Source organism: Rhopilema esculentum, chromosome 8 (assembly GCF_057945365.1).
Source record: "Rhopilema esculentum isolate cy_ngs chromosome 8, ASM5794536v1, whole genome shotgun sequence".
Taxonomy (NCBI): domain Eukaryota; kingdom Metazoa; phylum Cnidaria; class Scyphozoa; order Rhizostomeae; family Rhizostomatidae; genus Rhopilema; species Rhopilema esculentum.
The window spans coordinates 6647096-6665461 of record NC_142822.1 but is presented as its reverse complement, the minus strand read 5'-3'; the positions used below and the strand labels follow the sequence as shown (position 1 = coordinate 6665461).

The following is an 18366-nucleotide window of genomic DNA, read 5'->3' as shown; positions in this document are numbered from 1 at the left end:
GTCCAGAGACTACCTGTGTCGCAAGGCCACAGGGATACATACATTCTAAGCAACCGGGTGCCAAAAAACGTTGTTCTTCGAAAAACTTTGCTGTTGTAGTGTAGTAGTAGTTCGAAAAAGTTGTAGTGCTTGCTATACAAATAACAAGGAGGGTTTTCTCGCAAAATGTTGAAAAAGCAAAAGCAGAATTTGCTGCTTTTCAGCAAAAACAAGTGGACTCAACCCTTGTTTCCACTAGAACAAAGAACACCTCTGGAACAAAGACACATTGCTTTGAAATAGCAATGTTGAGGGTGGAGGGGGGTGGGAATTTTCTAATATTAACGATCCTTGTTGGTAAAGGAGCGTTTACTGACAGTAAAAAAGGCGTAGCCTAAAAATTCTTATTTTTATTTTATGACCTTCCCCCTCCTCCTCCCCTCAAGAGCCTTGTGGTTGGCGCAACCACTGGGGCCAAATAAAATTTTAGAGAATTTTGATGCTCACCAAGACGAAGGGCATGTAGCCAGTAGTACTGACAGATCAATGAAATAAAGGGGAAACTTTACTTGACACTGTGTACGAGAGACGTGCCAATTTGAAAGTTTATAAGGACTAATGTAAAAGCGACTTCGCAGAAGCATGTAAAATTTAACAAATTTCATCCCATTGTTGATATTCTATACAAAATTTTTGATATTTTTACAAATAAAACACTTGTTTACAAAATCCAATTGTAAAAACGAATACAAAATGTTCTCAGTGCTGTTACGGCTGATCTAATCCAACCGGTAGGTATTGTAAAAAGACACTTTTCTAACCTACTTTCATTACCAACTCTTTCTAATATGATCATGCTTTACATACTTTGCTCTGTAGAAAACTAGTGCACCGCATAGGGACTGACTTAGGTAGGGCAGTAAATTGGTCAAACGCTGTCATAGATGAAAGGTACGAGAACTGTGTATTAAGAATGCAATATACTGGACAGGCAAAGTTTCGACTGTAAATGTGCTGTTATATTCATTTACCCTGAAAAAAGCAAGCACAAAATTTGTGAAGACCAATTGAGCTTGCAATTGCAGAGAAGAGGGAAATCAGATTTTGATTGTCAATACACTTTTGGCATCTAAGGTTTTCTATTGGAGAATCCTACGTTTCTTATATCTCAGCAACGAACTGCTCCTCTGTGATCCAATTCACTAGATTTTGTGCTTAGAAGTTCACTGGCGTCACCAAAAATAAATAACAAACAGAAAAGTCTGCCGGGCTGAAATAAAGATGCTTGAGTTAATAAGAAGGGTTTTGTCAATTTTTACGTGGATTATATTATAATAAGCTCATGTAGCAGTGAAAAATGTTTTGGGCAAGTCTTTTTCATGCAGTACAAAAATCAAAATGATAAAGTTGTGGAAAAAAGTTAACCCCTTTCCCCTATCCAGAGGGGAGATATTTTTAAAATTTTTACTCTTTTAAGAAGAAAATTATGCCGATCATCTCAACTGAAGACGATGATAGGCCAAAGAGTGCAATTAAATTCAATGGTTTTACGTTCCTACAGCCGTCGACTGTACACGAAATTCAATATAAAAAGGTTGGATTCTTAGAGTGGAACTTTATCAGGGCCGGCCTTGAAGAATCAAACTGCTTGTAAGCGATTGCATTGTATTGATGCAGTTCGATCTTCAATTGCTTGGAACTTTATTAATCATTTCCTTTCGATGGCTACTTCCGAAAGCTGTATTGTCTATTCCAACCTTTCGCAGCTGCGGTGAATCCTCAGGCCCTGCCTCGTGTGAAAGCTTATTAGTAGAATTTGATTTCACTGATGGGAGATTGTTAAGGCCACCGCCACCTTTCATCTTCTTGCGCTTACCTGAAGACTGGGCTGACGCACTTACGGTTTCAAAGTACTTCGCCGGTCCAATGGCCGCTCGACTTTTGCTTGCATCCTTTAATTTTCTTAACCTAGTGTCTTCAATAAGTCTGCGCAATTTATCGCGATCCTGAATCAAATCATTGTCGATGCTTTTCTCTTGCGTTTCTAAGAAATCGTTTATTGTCAGTCGCTGCAAGTTTCTCCATTGTCTAAAGCACGTTTTTCTTCGCTTTTTTTCAATGTATTTTTCGTGAGCAGCTTTGCCAAGTATACATGACAACACGAAGAACATCACAGCACTTGCGCAGGTCACCAATGCAATCATTGAATTCCTAGAGAAGCTATCATGTGATGATCCTTTATTCGTGGATTCTAGTGAAAAAGAAAGCGGGATTGATTCAATTTCTACTTTTTCATAGACTTAAAAGGTAAGGATACATCAGCACTACGTAATTACAAGAACAAAAGCCTGCATGTTAGGAAGAAACATGGTGTTAACAATACATTTTGTATAATAAAGTCGTACTACTGTAAAAATCTGTGAATCTAGCTAATGGCCTATTTGTACTACCTTTCTTTATTATTCTCGGTCATTCTCATTTTTTCAGTCAAATTGTCATATAATTATTTGCTAAATGCATGATTGAGGCTTATCAATAAATTTCATGCACATATTTCAGTTTTAAGAGGTATAAAAGAAACAAATCCTGCTGGATTTCTTGTTTAGAAGTTATAAGATACAAATCACGAGGTTACGCAAAATTTTGAAAATCTCTATAAACCTCCATTTCCTTTCTTGATGCCATTGGGCGAAATGTTTCGATTTGTCGCTGCTCAAAACCACCCAAGATCTCATATGATTCATAAAAACAGTAGATAATTACCTTTCGAAGGTGGTCCATTTGCCCAGTAAAGTAGTGAATTGCTCCACAACCCAGCAACGGCACTGTATGCACGAACCTAAACCCAAGAAAAAATTGAACTTTCATAATACACACATGAAAAGTAAAACGTGCCGGTTTAAGGATCTCAATGATGACGTAACTTTTCTGTTTTTAGATGCTAGATTAAATCATAGAATGGTTAATAGATTCTACTGGCATTCTAGAAAAAAAACCCATTTTAAATGCCTCTCTTGTTATAGAATTGCCTGATGATTGCATTAAACGTGAAACTCGTGTAAACAACGCAAAACCATCCTTTTTTACACACCAGAATTTGAGTCTGATCTGTCTATATATGTTACAAACTGTTTAATAGTAATCATTTAAATAAGCCTTCGTTAGAAAACGACTAAACAAATTATTAATATCAAAGGAAGATTACCTTGAATTCATATATCCCTGTTTGGTTGTCTATGTCCAAATAGAAATAGGTAAAGTTTGGCAACAACACCTTTCTCTGCTCTGTTGATGACAGTTCCTTGTGGCTCAGAACGTAGTACTCCAGTTGACCATCAAGTGTAAGTGGCTGAGCCCATTCTAACTTAACGAGTTTCTTTGTGAGTTTTACTAGGGTAACGTTGATAGGTGCACTTGGGACTGCAATCATAAAAGATCATAAAAGATTCAAAGATGCAAATTTCGCTGTTTAATCATAAGCAACTTGAGAGCTACTACGAAGCAGAAAAGAATTCAAGCAAATCATAAGGTATTCAGATCCTAGTATGTCTTCCTTTACATAATGAGAAATAGACAGTCTAAATGGCATTTGATAGAGACTGGACATGAGCTTACATTCTCTCTTTTTCATCTAAATTAGGGTGACTATAGAAATACTTGCATAAATAGCCCATAGGTTGGAACCATCTGGCCTTAAAAAAACACTGGCAATACCTTTTGGTAAAGTTTGTCCAGCTGCTGTGCATGGTGTTCCAAGACCAACACTGTTAAAAGCAGAGATAGAAATTGAATAGCCGGTGTTGGAGTTCAAATAATGAAACGAATGCATTGGGAAGCTGCTTGTTGAAATATTCACATTTACTGCCGAGTCTTGTGTACTTTTAACAGTTATTTGATAACCCAACAAAACTCCGTTGACTGCATCGCTGGGCAACGTTGTCCAAGAAATGGTTATTGAGGATGTGGTCATTGTGGTGATCTTGCAGCTTCCTGGGGCTTGTCTCGGTCCTATGGGTTAAAAAGAGACTAAATTCTATGAAGAAGGTTGAAGTTTTTCATAAGGTGCTTTTTATGCATGAAAAGGTACTCAAGAGCCAGCTCTCCCTCCTCTCTCCCTCCTCTCTCCCTCCTCTCTCCCTCCTCTCTCCCTCCTCTCTCCCTCCTCTCTCCCTCCTCTATCCCTCCTATCTCCCTCCTCTCGCCCTCCTCTTTCCCCCCTCTCTCCCTCCTCTCTCCCTCCTTTCTCCCTCCTCTCTCCCTCCTCACTCCTTTCTCTCCCCCTCCTCTCTCCCTCCCTCCCCCTCCAGGGTAAAACCTAAGTAGAGTGTTCCTCACACCAGCCACCACTTTGATGCTCTCAATACACAAATATCTGCCTTTTCAGTAAATATTTTTGTTCATTCAATCGTGATTAACCTCCAGAACATATATAAAAGCACAGAACAGATATTTACAAAAACCCTAATTTTAGCACTGAAAATATTATGTGATTAAAAGTGATTTAATCTCTTTTTACAGTAATTCTTTGGGATGCTAGGAAGCAAGTGGAAAATTTCTAGCTCTAATTTATAAAAAGGCTAAATATATATGAATTGAATAAGAACTGAAAAAGAGATTTACAGCGATAGATATCTAGACAGGAGGCTTGATATTATGAGCAAAAAGTACCGATTTGTACAGCAACAGCCTGCTTCGGTTTTTCGTTGTTATTTCACCCCCTCATAGAAAATTACCCCCCCCCCCCTGAAAATTTCTAGCATTATCGGACAATGGGCATGTGGACCACGGGGTATCTCAGCTGATAAAGCAAAATATCCATAAATTTTTTAATTAAAAACCAAAGTGCTCTTAATAATGTGCTTACTTGCTTCGCTTGTTTGGAAATTGGTCAGGCTCGATTCGTTGGAAAGACTGGTATTGAAAACGAGGCGTAGGGTAAATCGATATTTTGTCCAGGGTTGAAGATCGGTAAGATTGACTGTGCTGTTACTGAACTCATTCCAAGAGAAAATCTTTGTAGTTTTAGCCCTACATGGCAACCCGTAGCTGCTGTTGTCACAGAAATACTTGACAATAACACCGTTGACGAAGGAAATTTTATTGGTCTGCAAAAAAATGACAAAATGAGATGAAAATTGCATTGAAAAACAGCCTAATTAAATATTTCAGACGAACACTAAACACAGTTTGATTAAAGGCAAGCAATGCAAATTCTTTTCAGCAACACATTTAATCATAAACAATTTCTAAATAATGTTTCTTACCAAGAAGTAAATTAATGCATGTCTAGAACTTTGAGCAACATAGTTGATAACTGGGTTGTATGCATTGCTTGGAACTGAAAAAAACAAATTGATACGTGTTAAGGAGATACTTTTTAATCTAAATAAATAACTGTTATTGACTCAAATAATGCCGAATAAATGACCTCGACTGTGTTTATTCTGTTAGCAATTAGAAAACGCGTTAGAAGTAGATATATTATTTAAAGCGAAAAGCAAACCAAAATAAACATTTAAAAGCAAATGAGAACAAAATAAGCAGAGAAACAATTTTACATTCCAAAAATCCTCTTATCAGTTTCCTTATTTGATCTAATTCTTCCTCATCTTCACAGTATCCACAACCAGGTATATACTTTCCGTAGTGTTCTTTCAGACCCTTATTTTGATGTCAAATAGTCCGAGGAGTGTCAGAAGAAAAAGCTTTAAGTAGTAAGTGATTAAATGTCTGCTTTTTTCAAAGAAATTTCGAAAATACAATCAAGGAATTGGACGTATTTGAATACTTAAAACTGTTCAAAGTTTCAAACCAACAAATAATTTAGGACGAACGTGACATTTATCTTTAATTTCAAAGTCAATACCTCCACTTTTCAGGGAATTTTCATCAAAACAGTTGCAAATATTCGACTGCTGTTGCGAACATTGCAACGTCTTTAACGTAAAAATAGCCTCGCTCCATTAAATATTTACGGGAACATACGCGAGGTCTCAGAGAGTACTTTGAAAACGTACCGAAACGGAATTTTTGATATGCCATTGACGATATTGCAGTGCTTTTACAGATAAGATGTAGTGAGAATGAGCAGATGGTGGACGTAGGGAAGCTGTGATTATAATTGTGCTCGTGTTGTGTCATGGCTGATGATCACTCGGTAAAAACGTGAACAATAATACTGAGTGAAGATAATATAGTCTTCTGTGGAACATTTACAGTGCAGGGCCATTCTATCTGCAGTAAGCCTGTCCTCTTTATACACTAGTCATGATTTAGAGCAAACAATACTTAGCAGCCAAATTGTGGTTGCGCTTCCTAAGAAACTCTGAAACTATCGATTGCTTGAGGGAATTGAAATACAACTAATTTAACTACATTTGAAAGCTACCAAAAATTCTGACTACATTTTGTTAATTTCTAATATTATAAATTCTCTAGCTTAGAAATAAGGACAATCTTTGGTGAAGCAAGATGTGAAGTCGGCCAATTGCATTTGATCAAATTAGGAATTCCGTCGACAACATATGTAATGGGGTAAACTTTTTTATGTAAGTTCCATACAAACGAGTGAACAACCTTGCTTGCTTTCAAAGATTCCCAAAAAGGATGTAAATTCCTCCTTGCATTAAGTTGATGCAACAAGAGCCATTATGAGTGAGATTTGCCATTTTAGATAAAAAATAAACTATCCTAAAAATCCAGTTTGTCTGAACCAAAAAAAATTCCCCCTTTTTAATGAATGTGACGTACAGGTCTTATAATAAAACTGTAGTAAAATTACAGTAAATAGCTAAACTTCTTGTTTTTCAATTCTTTGCATATCTCAAAAGCGGCAGTCTTTGTGCATCCAACGATACTAGCAATTTAATGTGCATCCAACGATGGCTTTTTCCCACCATGCGATATAACATTATTTCTAGACACTGCTCAGAGTCAATTTTCTTGTTTCGGACGCTACCACCTTGAGGAAAAGCCCTTACAGAGTTTGCTTACGTATCGATAAGGTTATTTTTTTTCGACGAATAAATAGATAAAAGGCCAAAAAAACTTCAAGAAAAAATTCGAGGAAATTGATTAAAACGTTTTCGTGAAAACTGACATTGAAATTTGTAAACAAATTTCTCTAACAACAGATTCGCAAATAAATTCGAAACTGTCCGGATACTTTCGTGAGGGGAGTGTATACTTTCGTGAGGGGAGGGTATGACCAAAAATTTGATACTGCAAAATTTGAATATAGTCCTTTAGTACTTTTCAGCCGAAACTGCGCAGAGCATAAACGTCAGATAATGGCTAACGGTAAGTAGACAATTTTTATCCAAATACGCGACAGGGAGAATAACAAATCGTAACGTGACAGGGAGAATAACAAATCGGCGGCCACATAAAAACTTGGATAAAAATCATAAAAAAAATCTTGTGATGCAAATCTTATAAAAGTAATATTTTCACTCACCGCCAGTGCAGCCAAGAATGCTGACTCGTAAACACTTGCTTCCAACAAATTCTTTAGGTGCTATTTCAATATACCTTGCGATAATTGGCTCATCCAGCCAGTTTACTGCTACTTCGGTTCTTCCAGTGCTTCCATGAAGGGCCTACATGAGATTTAGTTGGTATAAGAGCGCTTATGAATATCATGCAATGACGAAAATTGCAACACAGTGTAGCATATACTTTACTTATTTTCAAAAACAACAAACGAATCTAGAACGTAAGATAAGTATAAAAAATATTTACGATACAAGTGACGTTTCCAAACCATTTATAAAATGCGCTCTTCTTGCCCTTACCACACAAATAAACTGCCATAAACATCATGATCAGTACATTTCATTGTAAGCGTACTAGAAGGGCTCAATGCCCCCTTACCCATCCTTTGGACTTCTGCTGTCAGCTATACTTAATGAGACTTACTCAAATACTCAATAAACTATATATATGACGATATAGCACAGCACTTAGTACTTAGGTCATTCCTTTCCCGTTGCTAGCAGCCTTATCCATCGTGTTTAAAACAAACGTAGCATCACTTTAGAAAAATCCAAGATAAGGTTTGACAGTATATCTGTGGGTTGTGCCCCTTAGCTGAAAAAGTGCAACCTGGATTGCTGGTTTCCTAATGCTATCTACGTGTCGTCGTGTTGCCCACTCGGTGGAGGGGATTCAGGACTGGGTGTATTTGTTTCACATAATTTGGTGGGGGTGGATTTTTTATCTGGGTTGGCCTTTTGGCTCTGGGTGGTACATTTTGCGTTGAAATAGCTTGATTTCTCAGGGTGGCTATTTTTGTCAGACGTCGGTACATATTCTTCCATCAAAGCCGGGGTTCTGTTATGTAATTAAACCAAAGAAGAAGTCCTTCTTCATTTGCGTGTCTGTTTTATGTTCTATTTATTTTTGACACCTTATCAAAACTAAATTGCAAGTTCCAACGATAGTTAGGACCAGATGATCATGTATCTCACTCTTTCTCGTGTGTCTTTATCTGTCTTACTAAACCGAAATGTGATTTTACAAAAGCAATATTTTTCACCTTTCTCAAAACTCTCATATTATTACCGACCAAGCCATATTTGACATCAAACTTTGTCACCCAACCAGCATAATCCGAACTGCCTGCAACCGCAACACCAGTGACTAGGCGCAAATTAACGAAGTCAATTCGTAAATACTCGGCTTGTGCTTGGTAGTCAAGGCACCAGGACGAGGCGGCGTTGATGCCAAACCGGAAAGGAGAATACTTGTAGGCCTCGTTTGGGATAACGGTCGCTATTGTTTGCATTTCGGATGTCAAGTCTGTTGAACATTCTGAAATTCCGAAACATTAAAAATTTCAGAGGAATAATTCAGAATAATTCAGAGGAACATATGCAAAAACTAAACAACGTCGCAAAGAGGGAATAAAATGTAGCAAAAATAAAAGAGAAAAGTAATAATTAATATAATAAATGGAGACCGGTAAAACAAGCGTGCAGGAAGCTTTGTGATCACGCAAAGCCTAAGATATAAACGACGTTCCAAATAATAGCTTTAGAGTGGCCCAAATGGATTGTTCAAGCCAGAGTTTCCCTTCTGCAATCCATTGACTGATGTTAAAATGTTATCGAAAAATTCAATGGTGAGCTTTTAGTTCAGTCACAGTTTTTATAGCTTCATTTCCATACAAATTTAAACCGCTTCTTTTGAAATCGCATTTGTTGGCCTTTTTCATGCTGTCATCTCAACTGCACTATTGTAAGTCAAGCGGTACTGGGACAGAACAACCTTTTGAGGCATTTCTCGGGAACCATGGCGACAAGCCCGTTTTCAAATCCCTTACTCAGTTATCATTGACATACAAACATACAAAAATAAGAAAATTCAATGAATGGGTCATTAGAATATACACCAACCTGGATGGGTGACAAAAACTTCGATTCGCATGCAAAATCTTTCTGTATATCCACTTTTGTATCCTAGTAATGGATGCAACCTGAGGTACTTTGCAACAACTTTCGTTGTTATTGCATTGAACACTGGGTCTTCGGCTGTCTTGTTGTTCCCAGTAAACGTCTGAGAAAATACAGAAAGCTTCATAGTTGTGTGAACAGAAGGAAATGATAACATTGGCCATGCTGTAGCAGGCACGGTTTGAGAGTTTGAATCTCATTCTGAATAACAGCCTTCTACTCTCTTTTACTAAAGAATTCTCAATAATTTTGGTGCCTTTGTTGCAAATAGGACTCGCTGTTATCGTTTTCGAAAAAGGTTTGTGCTTAATAAAAATCCGAATTTAGTACATAACTTGGAAGGAATTGAAAAGAATAAGAGTTTCATATTGATGCAGTGACAATTTTGGCAGTTTATTAATTAGAAGCTGCAAAACAATTCATAATATTTTAATGAATTTTCAACGTTGAGAATTGAACTTATATTTACTAAAATAATCAAAATATGACAAATTCTTCGAAAATTGCAATAACCTTTTGTTGCCAAAATATTTCGTGAGGAAAAAGTTCTCGATTTGGCAACAATTTATGCAACCCAATTTCGTTTGGTATTTGTTCAGAAAAGATGTAAGTTTCACATCATAATTTGGCAAATATAGATAAGCTAGTGATTTACCAAATTCTGCCCTCCATTTTGTAAGAACACAAGAGAAGTCGTGTCGTTTCCATAGGACAATAAGTAAGACGAAACCATTTCTTTGGCAGCTCTTCCGTAAGCCCCTTGAGTTGCGATTCCTTTGATCAGCAAAATTAGGCCTAAATCTACTTGTAGCCATTCGTTCATCTGAGTTACAGGGCACCAACTGTTTGGAAAATTGAGCCTTGCATGAAAGGCTGGGTTGTTGGTGGCACTCGATGAGGCAGAAATTTGTGAATTGGTCATTATCTGGTTCTCTAGACCAGCTGGAAATATATCTTTATCTGAAAGGAAATTGGCATTTGAAAACCATCACTGACACTACTTATTAACCGTAGGTTACATCTCTAAATGATAAAATGCTTCCCTTGGCAATGGAAAAAAGATATAGTGGTTTAGTAGGGGTTTCGGGTTTGCATGGTTGCGCTGGCAACTACCAATGGACGCCCCACTGCTAGCTTTTAATAATAATCAATTTATTTACAGCAGGCGGGTATAATATAGCTATTTATGTACAATTTATGTACAAGCTAATTGAGGCCTACTTTACAAAAATTTAGAATAAAAAGCAATTAAGAATGAATAATTAATAATTACATATATAAAACAATTAGTTATTTAATGAAATAAATGAAATTGAAGATTAAAAAAAATCTTTTTAAATTTTACAATGCGTTAATAGTTGAAAGATGTTTTAATATTTTTACACCAAGACGACTATTTTTCTTAATTTTCTAGTCAAGGAATCCAACTTGAGCTACGTAGCATCTATATAGTTTGCAACAACATTCTTGTCCTTTCCATTTTTTTCCGAGCTTTAAACTGTACAAGATTTGATGAATCTTTTATTTCTGTGGACAACGTATGCCATAACTCCCCCCCCCCTAGATATGAAATGGTTTCTATTCCAAAGGAGGTAGTTCTAGCCTTGGAAGTTGCATTTGGCTTCCGTTCCTTTGGCTGTATTGGGGGGGGGGGGGTGTTACAAAGCTTAAGGGATGAAAGTCCTTTCTGAAATAGCGCATCTTATTATAAAACTGCTTATCAGCAGCAAATCTCTTACCAGCCAATGTCGAATTGCAGCCAAATAACTCGAATCGTAGACAGAACCTTGAGCTACCTGATGCCAGCAACAACTTCGAGGCACGAATGCGAATGTACTTTGTAGCAAAAGCATCAAGCCAGAAAAACTGTGTGTTGATACCATTTGATGGCATCTTGATAACATTGTACTAAAAAAAATATGAATGTGTTTAGATTACAAGTTTATTGAAAGGTTTGCAGCACTGAAGTTTCATTATACTGCAGAGTTTGCCAACTCGTTGTAGAGTAGAGAACTCTTTTGATTACAAATTTTTTTTATAAGAACTTTAATGCAACGCTAGATAAATTTACAAGATCAAGATGACCATAGAAGCCAATTGTGCAAAAAGCCAAAAACTGTGAAAAAGCGTGGTTTATGCGTTCTTTCCTTGAAAAAAGAAGTCTTTACTAGAAATCGTAAAACTGTAGAAATCATCCACTGTCCCAGTACTTTAATCAACATAAACCAATGTCCTCGACTCGAAAAAATTTAATAATATACCAGGAAATAAACAGCAGATTTCTTGACAAACTATAGATAAGCAGTACCTTAATTTTGCCATTGAGATCGGTGTGATTTGTAAAGACAACGCCATCGTGGCTGTATTCCAGATATAACTCGGTCAATATGTCTGCTGGATTCTCAGAGCCCCTCTCAATAGCAATTCCAGTTAAAGACATTTCTGCACCAAAAGCAACCTGTATCCAGTCATTTGGCCAGGTTCCATTATCTGTTCCACACCAGCACGAGACAGTTCCTAGCCTCGCTTGAGAAGGAGCATAATCAAAACTGCCTGGTGACCCGTACGTCGTTGATGCGGATAAACTTGTGTCAGGTATTCTCCCGGACGCCATTCCTAAGGGTATTCGATGTTTGCAACCTGTTTAGAGAAGATACTCTTAAATTGCTCCTTTTTGACTAGTCTCTGTGTCACATTAAATGTGGTATTTACTTTTTCATGTACAAAAGTTAATTTATCATTTATCTTTTTATCTTTAGATTTAGATTTAGGATTTCCATTTTATCTTTAGAAGTGCTAAAAGTTGCACCCTTACTCCTTAAAAGTTTTACGAAAATCTTTATCTTAACAGATTTTAAGTTCGTAATGAGGTACGTCCAGCTAAGTTATGTGATGTTACTAAGGCGATGCAACGAAGAAAGAGTAGAGCATAATTGACACATTGATCATCTTTGGAAAAAATATGAAATGAGTTACACAGCTGCGAAACACATCAATGGATGACAATAATTTAGACGGTTGATATTGTAAATATACCCTATGAATAATGCATGTTGGATAAGTCACATTTTCATTGCATAAAAGCTGACTGTTCTTCATGGTTCTTTATGAGACATAAAAGAATGCAAGTAGAGATAAACTAAGTATGACTCGCTTATTTCAACTTAATCGATTCATTTGCCATTCTCAGTAACTCATTCAAACGCTGAAAAGAAATCGGGTTTTTTCACAGTCAGTGGTGGGAATTTGTAGAACGAATTGACTTCCAGTCATAGACTCTTTGAGGAAGCCTCTCTCATTTCATCTTTTGCGCATAGGACTTTCTTAATTGAAATAAGATAAAACTAGGCCATCGGTGTAATAGTGAAGGGATCTCATCATGTTGAAATAAAGAACGAACATAGCCTAACTAAAAACACTCGATTTACCTCCACTTTCGCTGCCAATTTTTTGGTGGAATGAGCTCTGTAGTCCAAAACTAGACTATCATTGACAAGAGCATTGAAGAAGTTAATGAGCCGTTGCTCTTTGTATTTCTATCATTTTTAGTATGGTTTCTAGCCTCTTTAGCTTGGCAAACTTTCGCGGTTTTGTACGCCCTTTACTAAAGTAAAATCTAAGTAGAGATCTGCTCAAACAATTTCTGATCTGATATTGCATCCAGATTTTATGTAACTAGAGACCAGTCGACCTAAAGTTGTATCTCTTTAAGGTGGTTAATGATTGATAATGATTTACAGAAGTACCACGGACCTTTGTTGGCTGTTCCAATGGGTATGTTAAGGGTCATTGATATGAAAGAACATGTCTAACTTAATACATCAAGAAAAGTTGTTATCCTTCCACTATCCAATCAGCCAAAACTTTCCAAAATGTTAAGCGAAGGCTGGCTGTGCTAACTAAATTTTTTTCGCCTTTTAAAGCATTCCACGCAGTCATTAACCATGTGACATTCAAGTTCGTCACAACTTTAAACCTACACAGTAGTAATGGATGCAAAAGGATGGCAATCTGATATCAGCATTTTGTTGTCAGAACAAAAGCTGGGCTAAGTAAGTGGATGTAACAGCAAAAAGCAGCATGCTGAAGATTGAAAGAAAATCAAGGAAATCTTTACCTTGCTACGTAGTTAAACATAAGTTAGATGTTAAACTAGGAAGTTGATTTCCAGAATCTCTTCAATTTTATGGCATAGAACAAACTAGGAATATTTGACGCTTTCGTGAAAAATATCATCTTCAACATTTTAGGATTTTTGGAATGCCAGAATCGCTCATTTGTGTGAGGATTTTCTCATGATTTTGCAATTTTGCTTTGAAACGCCCCGGCACAGCATGAAATATAATATCAATAAATATAATAAAAGACCTTAACTTTGTTCTTCTAGCAATAATCCTTCGCTTATTCGACATTGCATCTATCAAAGTATTTTTTTTGGGAATCCAACACAGCCTGCCATAAGGCCCCTTTCCATTTTCATACTCAAAACCCAAACCTTAAAGAAAACATTTCTTCTCGTCTGAACAAAATTGGATTGGTTAGATGGGCAACGAGATAAGTCCTTTGCATGTCATTTCAATGTTGATCTTATTAAAAAAGTCTAGCGGTAAACTTACAAGAGAATATTGCTTTTATTGAGAGATTTTTAAAAATAACCTGTTTCTTTACAACAAAACTAATCTCATTGACGAAGATATAGGCCAAATAGGAGCCTGGAAAGACAAAGGTTATGCATCATGGTAAAAATAGGAGAAGCAACGGTTGCCTTAACCTTCACATTTCGCAAAAAAGTCTTCTCTGCTGTTTTATATTTAAGTTACTACTTTTCAAAAGTCTAAAATTTTGCACCCAAGACGTCTCGAAAAACACTGGGTCCAAACAAAACTTTTCATATGCTAACAAATGTTGTAAATGAAACGCACTTGCCTCATTTGTTTGCTCACACCACAAAGTATTTTCAGCTGAGCTCTTTTGGAAAATATTTCATTGGTTACCATTATTCAACCTTCTTGAAAATATGGCATTTAGACATTTATGAAATAACACAACATATGATTCCTGCAACGTAGCTATTCCAACTTTAAATATGGATGTCAACAAGTTAAATGATCTGACCATAGTCAATTGAAAATGACTATGATGTGCCCATACCAGCCTGGCAAGGACATAGGAGCATATTACAGATTAAGGGGGCTAAAACGTTTTAGGGGGGCTAAACATGCTAAAAACCAAGAGCAGGGCGATTTTCTATATGGTTTTAAGTACATTTTGGAAGTTTTTTGGAGGGGCTAAAACCCCCGTAGCCCCTGCTTTAATGGTCCATAAAAGCTGCTTCATAAGTCATTTAACACTCCATCTGCTCTGTTCCAGAGAACATGCAGTGGTAAGAAAAGCTCATCAATTAATGGAATTTCAAGCGAACGAAACTTACCAGCCACTTCAGAATGGTATCCATTTAGCACCAAGTTACAAGACAACAAGATGTTAATCCAAACTCCGCGCAGTATGAAATGTTGCCTGGCCATTCTTTCTCATGTTAGCAATGGGGCATTCATCTGTCCTTGCAAGCGATGGTGCCGTCAATGGCCTTTTGCTTTTGGTAACTAGGAAATACTTTTGCTAGAAACATTTGGAACCGCTTACAAATAGTCCTGTAAAACCATAAACAAAGAGCCTTTACCATGCCAATAGTTTGCAAAGTCATCGAAACCTTCTTCCGGGGGTTAGGTCTGGGAGCACTGAGGGGAGGTCGGTCTTAACAAAATCAAGTCCAAGCCATTTTTCTCGCTGGAATATCGTAACCAATTGAGGATTCCAACGAAACCATATCAGCAATGTGGCTATCTATCAAGCGCCTATAATCTAAGGAACCCGAAACAAAGTTATTTATTAGGTACACAGAATTCAAGGCAGCTGGTCAGATGTTTCCTTGGGTTGTGCTCATCTCCAATTAGATGGTTTATTGTCATGCAAAAATTATAAATTGACAAAACCACTGGTTTTACTTTGTTATAAAATGTATTAGACAAAGGACTGTTGTGTAAACCACGTCTTAAGTTATTGGCCATGTTATAAAAAGTTGCATAATGACACGGTCCTCCGCAGCTTCGTTGGCAGGAACTATGGCAACGTGCAGCCTTTAAGCATTTAGAGCTAGCCAAAATAAAAAGAAATTAACTAAGTGCAAGCATACCGATTTACGTTTTAAAACTACGAGCTTGCAATCACAACCATGCCATGTCTTGCTTGAGTTTCAATTAGCCCTATAGGCAAGCTGAGCTAGAACCATATCGATCGTACTTTATAACGTGACCTTGAAAGCGCGCGTAAATAAGATTGCAAGAAAAACTCGAAATTGGCAAGGTGGAATTATTTATTTTCACCCTGAATACTCTCCGAGTACGTTCAAACTCTTGAAGTGGTTTTGAAAAGGAACATATGGGTTTGGTTTGCGATGTGCCATGAAGGTAACCATTGCATAAAACATTGGTGAAGTAGAAAGAATTCTAAGTAGCCGGCAGGTTGGTGGAAACCTTAAGGGCACGATAATGAATAACAGGCAATGTGAAGCAGGCAGAGTGATAACAAAAACATTTTCAGTTGGAGCTTGCAAGCAAGGGGAGTTAACAAACATAAGCTATAATAACACGGTGAAAGTAGCTTAGGTAACGTGATATAGGTAAAAAGTCCTCCCAAAAAAGCTCCCTTTTTACTTAAATGAATAAAAGCACGTTGACGCATTAAGACAGCGCTACAACTAACAATGTACTAATACTAAGCTCGGCAACAAAAAACATAAATAAAATGAGTTCAAATCGGTCGATAAAATGAAGAGGTAAATAAAATGAGTTCAAATCTGCAAAGATATCCTCAATGAAACAACCCATTGAAAGATGTCACAAGATAAGCCACTAATTCCTAAGTTTTCATTATCGTTCCAAAACATATCGCTAAAAGTCGAAAGACTGGTAGACCATATTTAAAGTCATTTCCTCTAGCAAAAGGCAGCAACGTGCAGAAACCTGTTAATTATTACACTTTGTAAACCCTTACGATAAATTTACAGTTCTTGAATCTTCACAATGAAAGAAAATAAAATTTTCTTACAACAGATGCTGTATAAAGACATATAAAGATGTATAAAGATAAAGAGGTAAACAAAACGAAATTGTCACAGCAGGTCTAATGCTTTCAAAAAGCTCAGGGCATTCCAACCTTGTAAGCAGCTTTGTGACATGGTAGTACTTATACCTTTTTTGTCACATTTCCTCCATACACAGGCAGAAAAGTACGTTTACGACCTTTTCAAGGGCGTAGTCATCTTAGACGCTAGAGCTGGGGATAGGAGCCCGCAATAGCAGCAACAAAAAATTTTCAAGGCGGCCCTCTAGAAAGGGTGTGGTCCACTTCATGCCTGCTTTTGTTAGCCTGGACTGGGGCACAGACAAGCCTTTGTACAAAGTTAAACGGTTTACTTTCGACAGCATCAGTAATTTATAAACGATTCCACATGAACTCACTACTCATTCAAACAGCAAAGTCTAAATTGCATTGCAATTTCAAAAAGCCCATAGAATAACGATTGCATGAGAACCACAAACTAAAATATGGAGATGAATAACGTAATGGATGTTTTTCCTGCAAATTTGAGAAGAACAACTAGATAAACTGAAGCGAACGTGTCACCGCACCGCAATGATTGTTGAAAAAACCAATGTGAAGCTTGTAGCTATACACTGTTAAATTCTTTTGAGAATCTTCATAATTGTATTTATATATTCTAGATAAAATAAAACCAGATACGAAAAATGCTTATTGCGAATTGCCAGCTGGATTGGAAAGAAGTCTATCAAACTACCCCCGGAATTTTTTCTTGTTTTATGATCCATCGACTGTAAGAGAAAGAGCGCTAACCTTGGTTGACAACCCATTCCAATGGTTAATCACCTTAACGAAAATAGTTTCAAAAAACAATTCGAAAACTCCCACCAGAAGACGATTGTTTACGGTGAAAAGGATTGCGAAGATCGTGATCTTGCCGATGAAACTTTCTACATGGATTTAGGTGATATATGGTGGGTTATTGTGTGTGTAAATGGTTTATGATGCGAATAAAAGCAAACTAGGTTGAGCTAACATAACCTAGTGTTTGACACAGTATGGTCAAGGAAAGTTACTGGTTTCATGGCGAGTTATTGTGTTCCAAAAAAAGGAATTAAAAACATTCTTTTTCAGCTAATGCCTTTTATAAAACATCCAACAAAGCCTAGAGAGCATTTTAATACCGCATATGCAAGAACGTACCCTGGATACCAGACTCACTATGTATAAAATAAAATAGAGAGTCTGGTACCCAGGGTAGCAAGAACGATACTTGATTACGCGCTGTTCCTTAACAGCAAACGGCCTGGGTCCTGGTAGTCTCTGGTGTTGGCTCTTACACACAAGTACCGTAAATCCTCGATTTAGCCCCCTGGGGGCTTACATTATTTTTATATTTTTGGATGAGGGGTTAATCGAGGGGGGCTTATACATGGAGGAGTTTCTAAAATGAAAGTAGACATCAAGAAGGCATTATTAAAAGACTTCCAATAATTTAGTATGAATTTCTTTAAGAACATTTAATTAATTATTAGTATGAAATTTTGTGGTATTTCAAAAAACACCAAAAGCAACGCCAGATGACAACAGCCAACAAATCGAGGGGGGCCAATTCAAAGATATAGGGTAGCAGTGGTGGCTAATTCGAGGGGGGGCTTATTGAAAATTCATATTTCTAGGGTGGGGCTTATTTGAGGAGGGGGGGGGGCTTTTTCGAGGGGGAGAGGCAATTTGAGGACTTACGGTATTGGTGAATCCGAATTGGACTAAGTATAGGAAAATCAATGCAGTGGATACCTTTGGTACCAGTTTCCGTTACAGAAAGACTACTCAT

The 18366-nt window shown here is 37.1% G+C and overlaps 1 protein-coding gene across 1 annotated transcript; it reads right to left on the bottom strand.

Annotated features, from left to right (window-relative positions):
- Positions 1-140: 140 nt before the first annotated feature.
- On the bottom strand, positions 141-18169 carry LOC135694735 (uncharacterized). Its single transcript, XM_065213591.2, has 13 exons — positions 14863-18169; positions 11740-12071; positions 11171-11339; positions 10087-10391; positions 9375-9534; positions 8516-8790; positions 7436-7577; positions 5244-5317; positions 4844-5084; positions 3694-3987; positions 3185-3399; positions 2743-2818; positions 141-2230 (listed from the first exon to the last, which is right to left on the bottom strand). Exons 1-13 carry the CDS (start codon positions 14954-14956, stop codon positions 1665-1667), a joined length of 2943 nt encoding a protein of 980 aa, XP_065069663.2. The 5' UTR covers positions 14957-18169; the 3' UTR covers positions 141-1664.
- Positions 18170-18366: the final 197 nt, after the last annotated feature.

What these genes read in the sequence shown, in the direction of transcription:
- LOC135694735 (XM_065213591.2), bottom strand. Translation starts at nt 14,956, where the DNA reads ATGGCCAGGCAACATTTCATACTGCGCGGAGTTTGGATTAACATCTTG. An exon ending in CTGCAATTCGACATTGGCTG is followed by an intron (nt 10,392 to 11,170) that starts GTAAGAGATTTG and finishes ATTTCCTTTCAG; the next exon opens with ATAAAGATATATTTCCAGCT. An exon ending in ATGCATTAATTTACTTCTTG is followed by an intron (nt 5,085 to 5,243) that starts GTAAGAAACATT and finishes ATTTTTTTGCAG; the next exon opens with ACCAATAAAATTTCCTTCGT.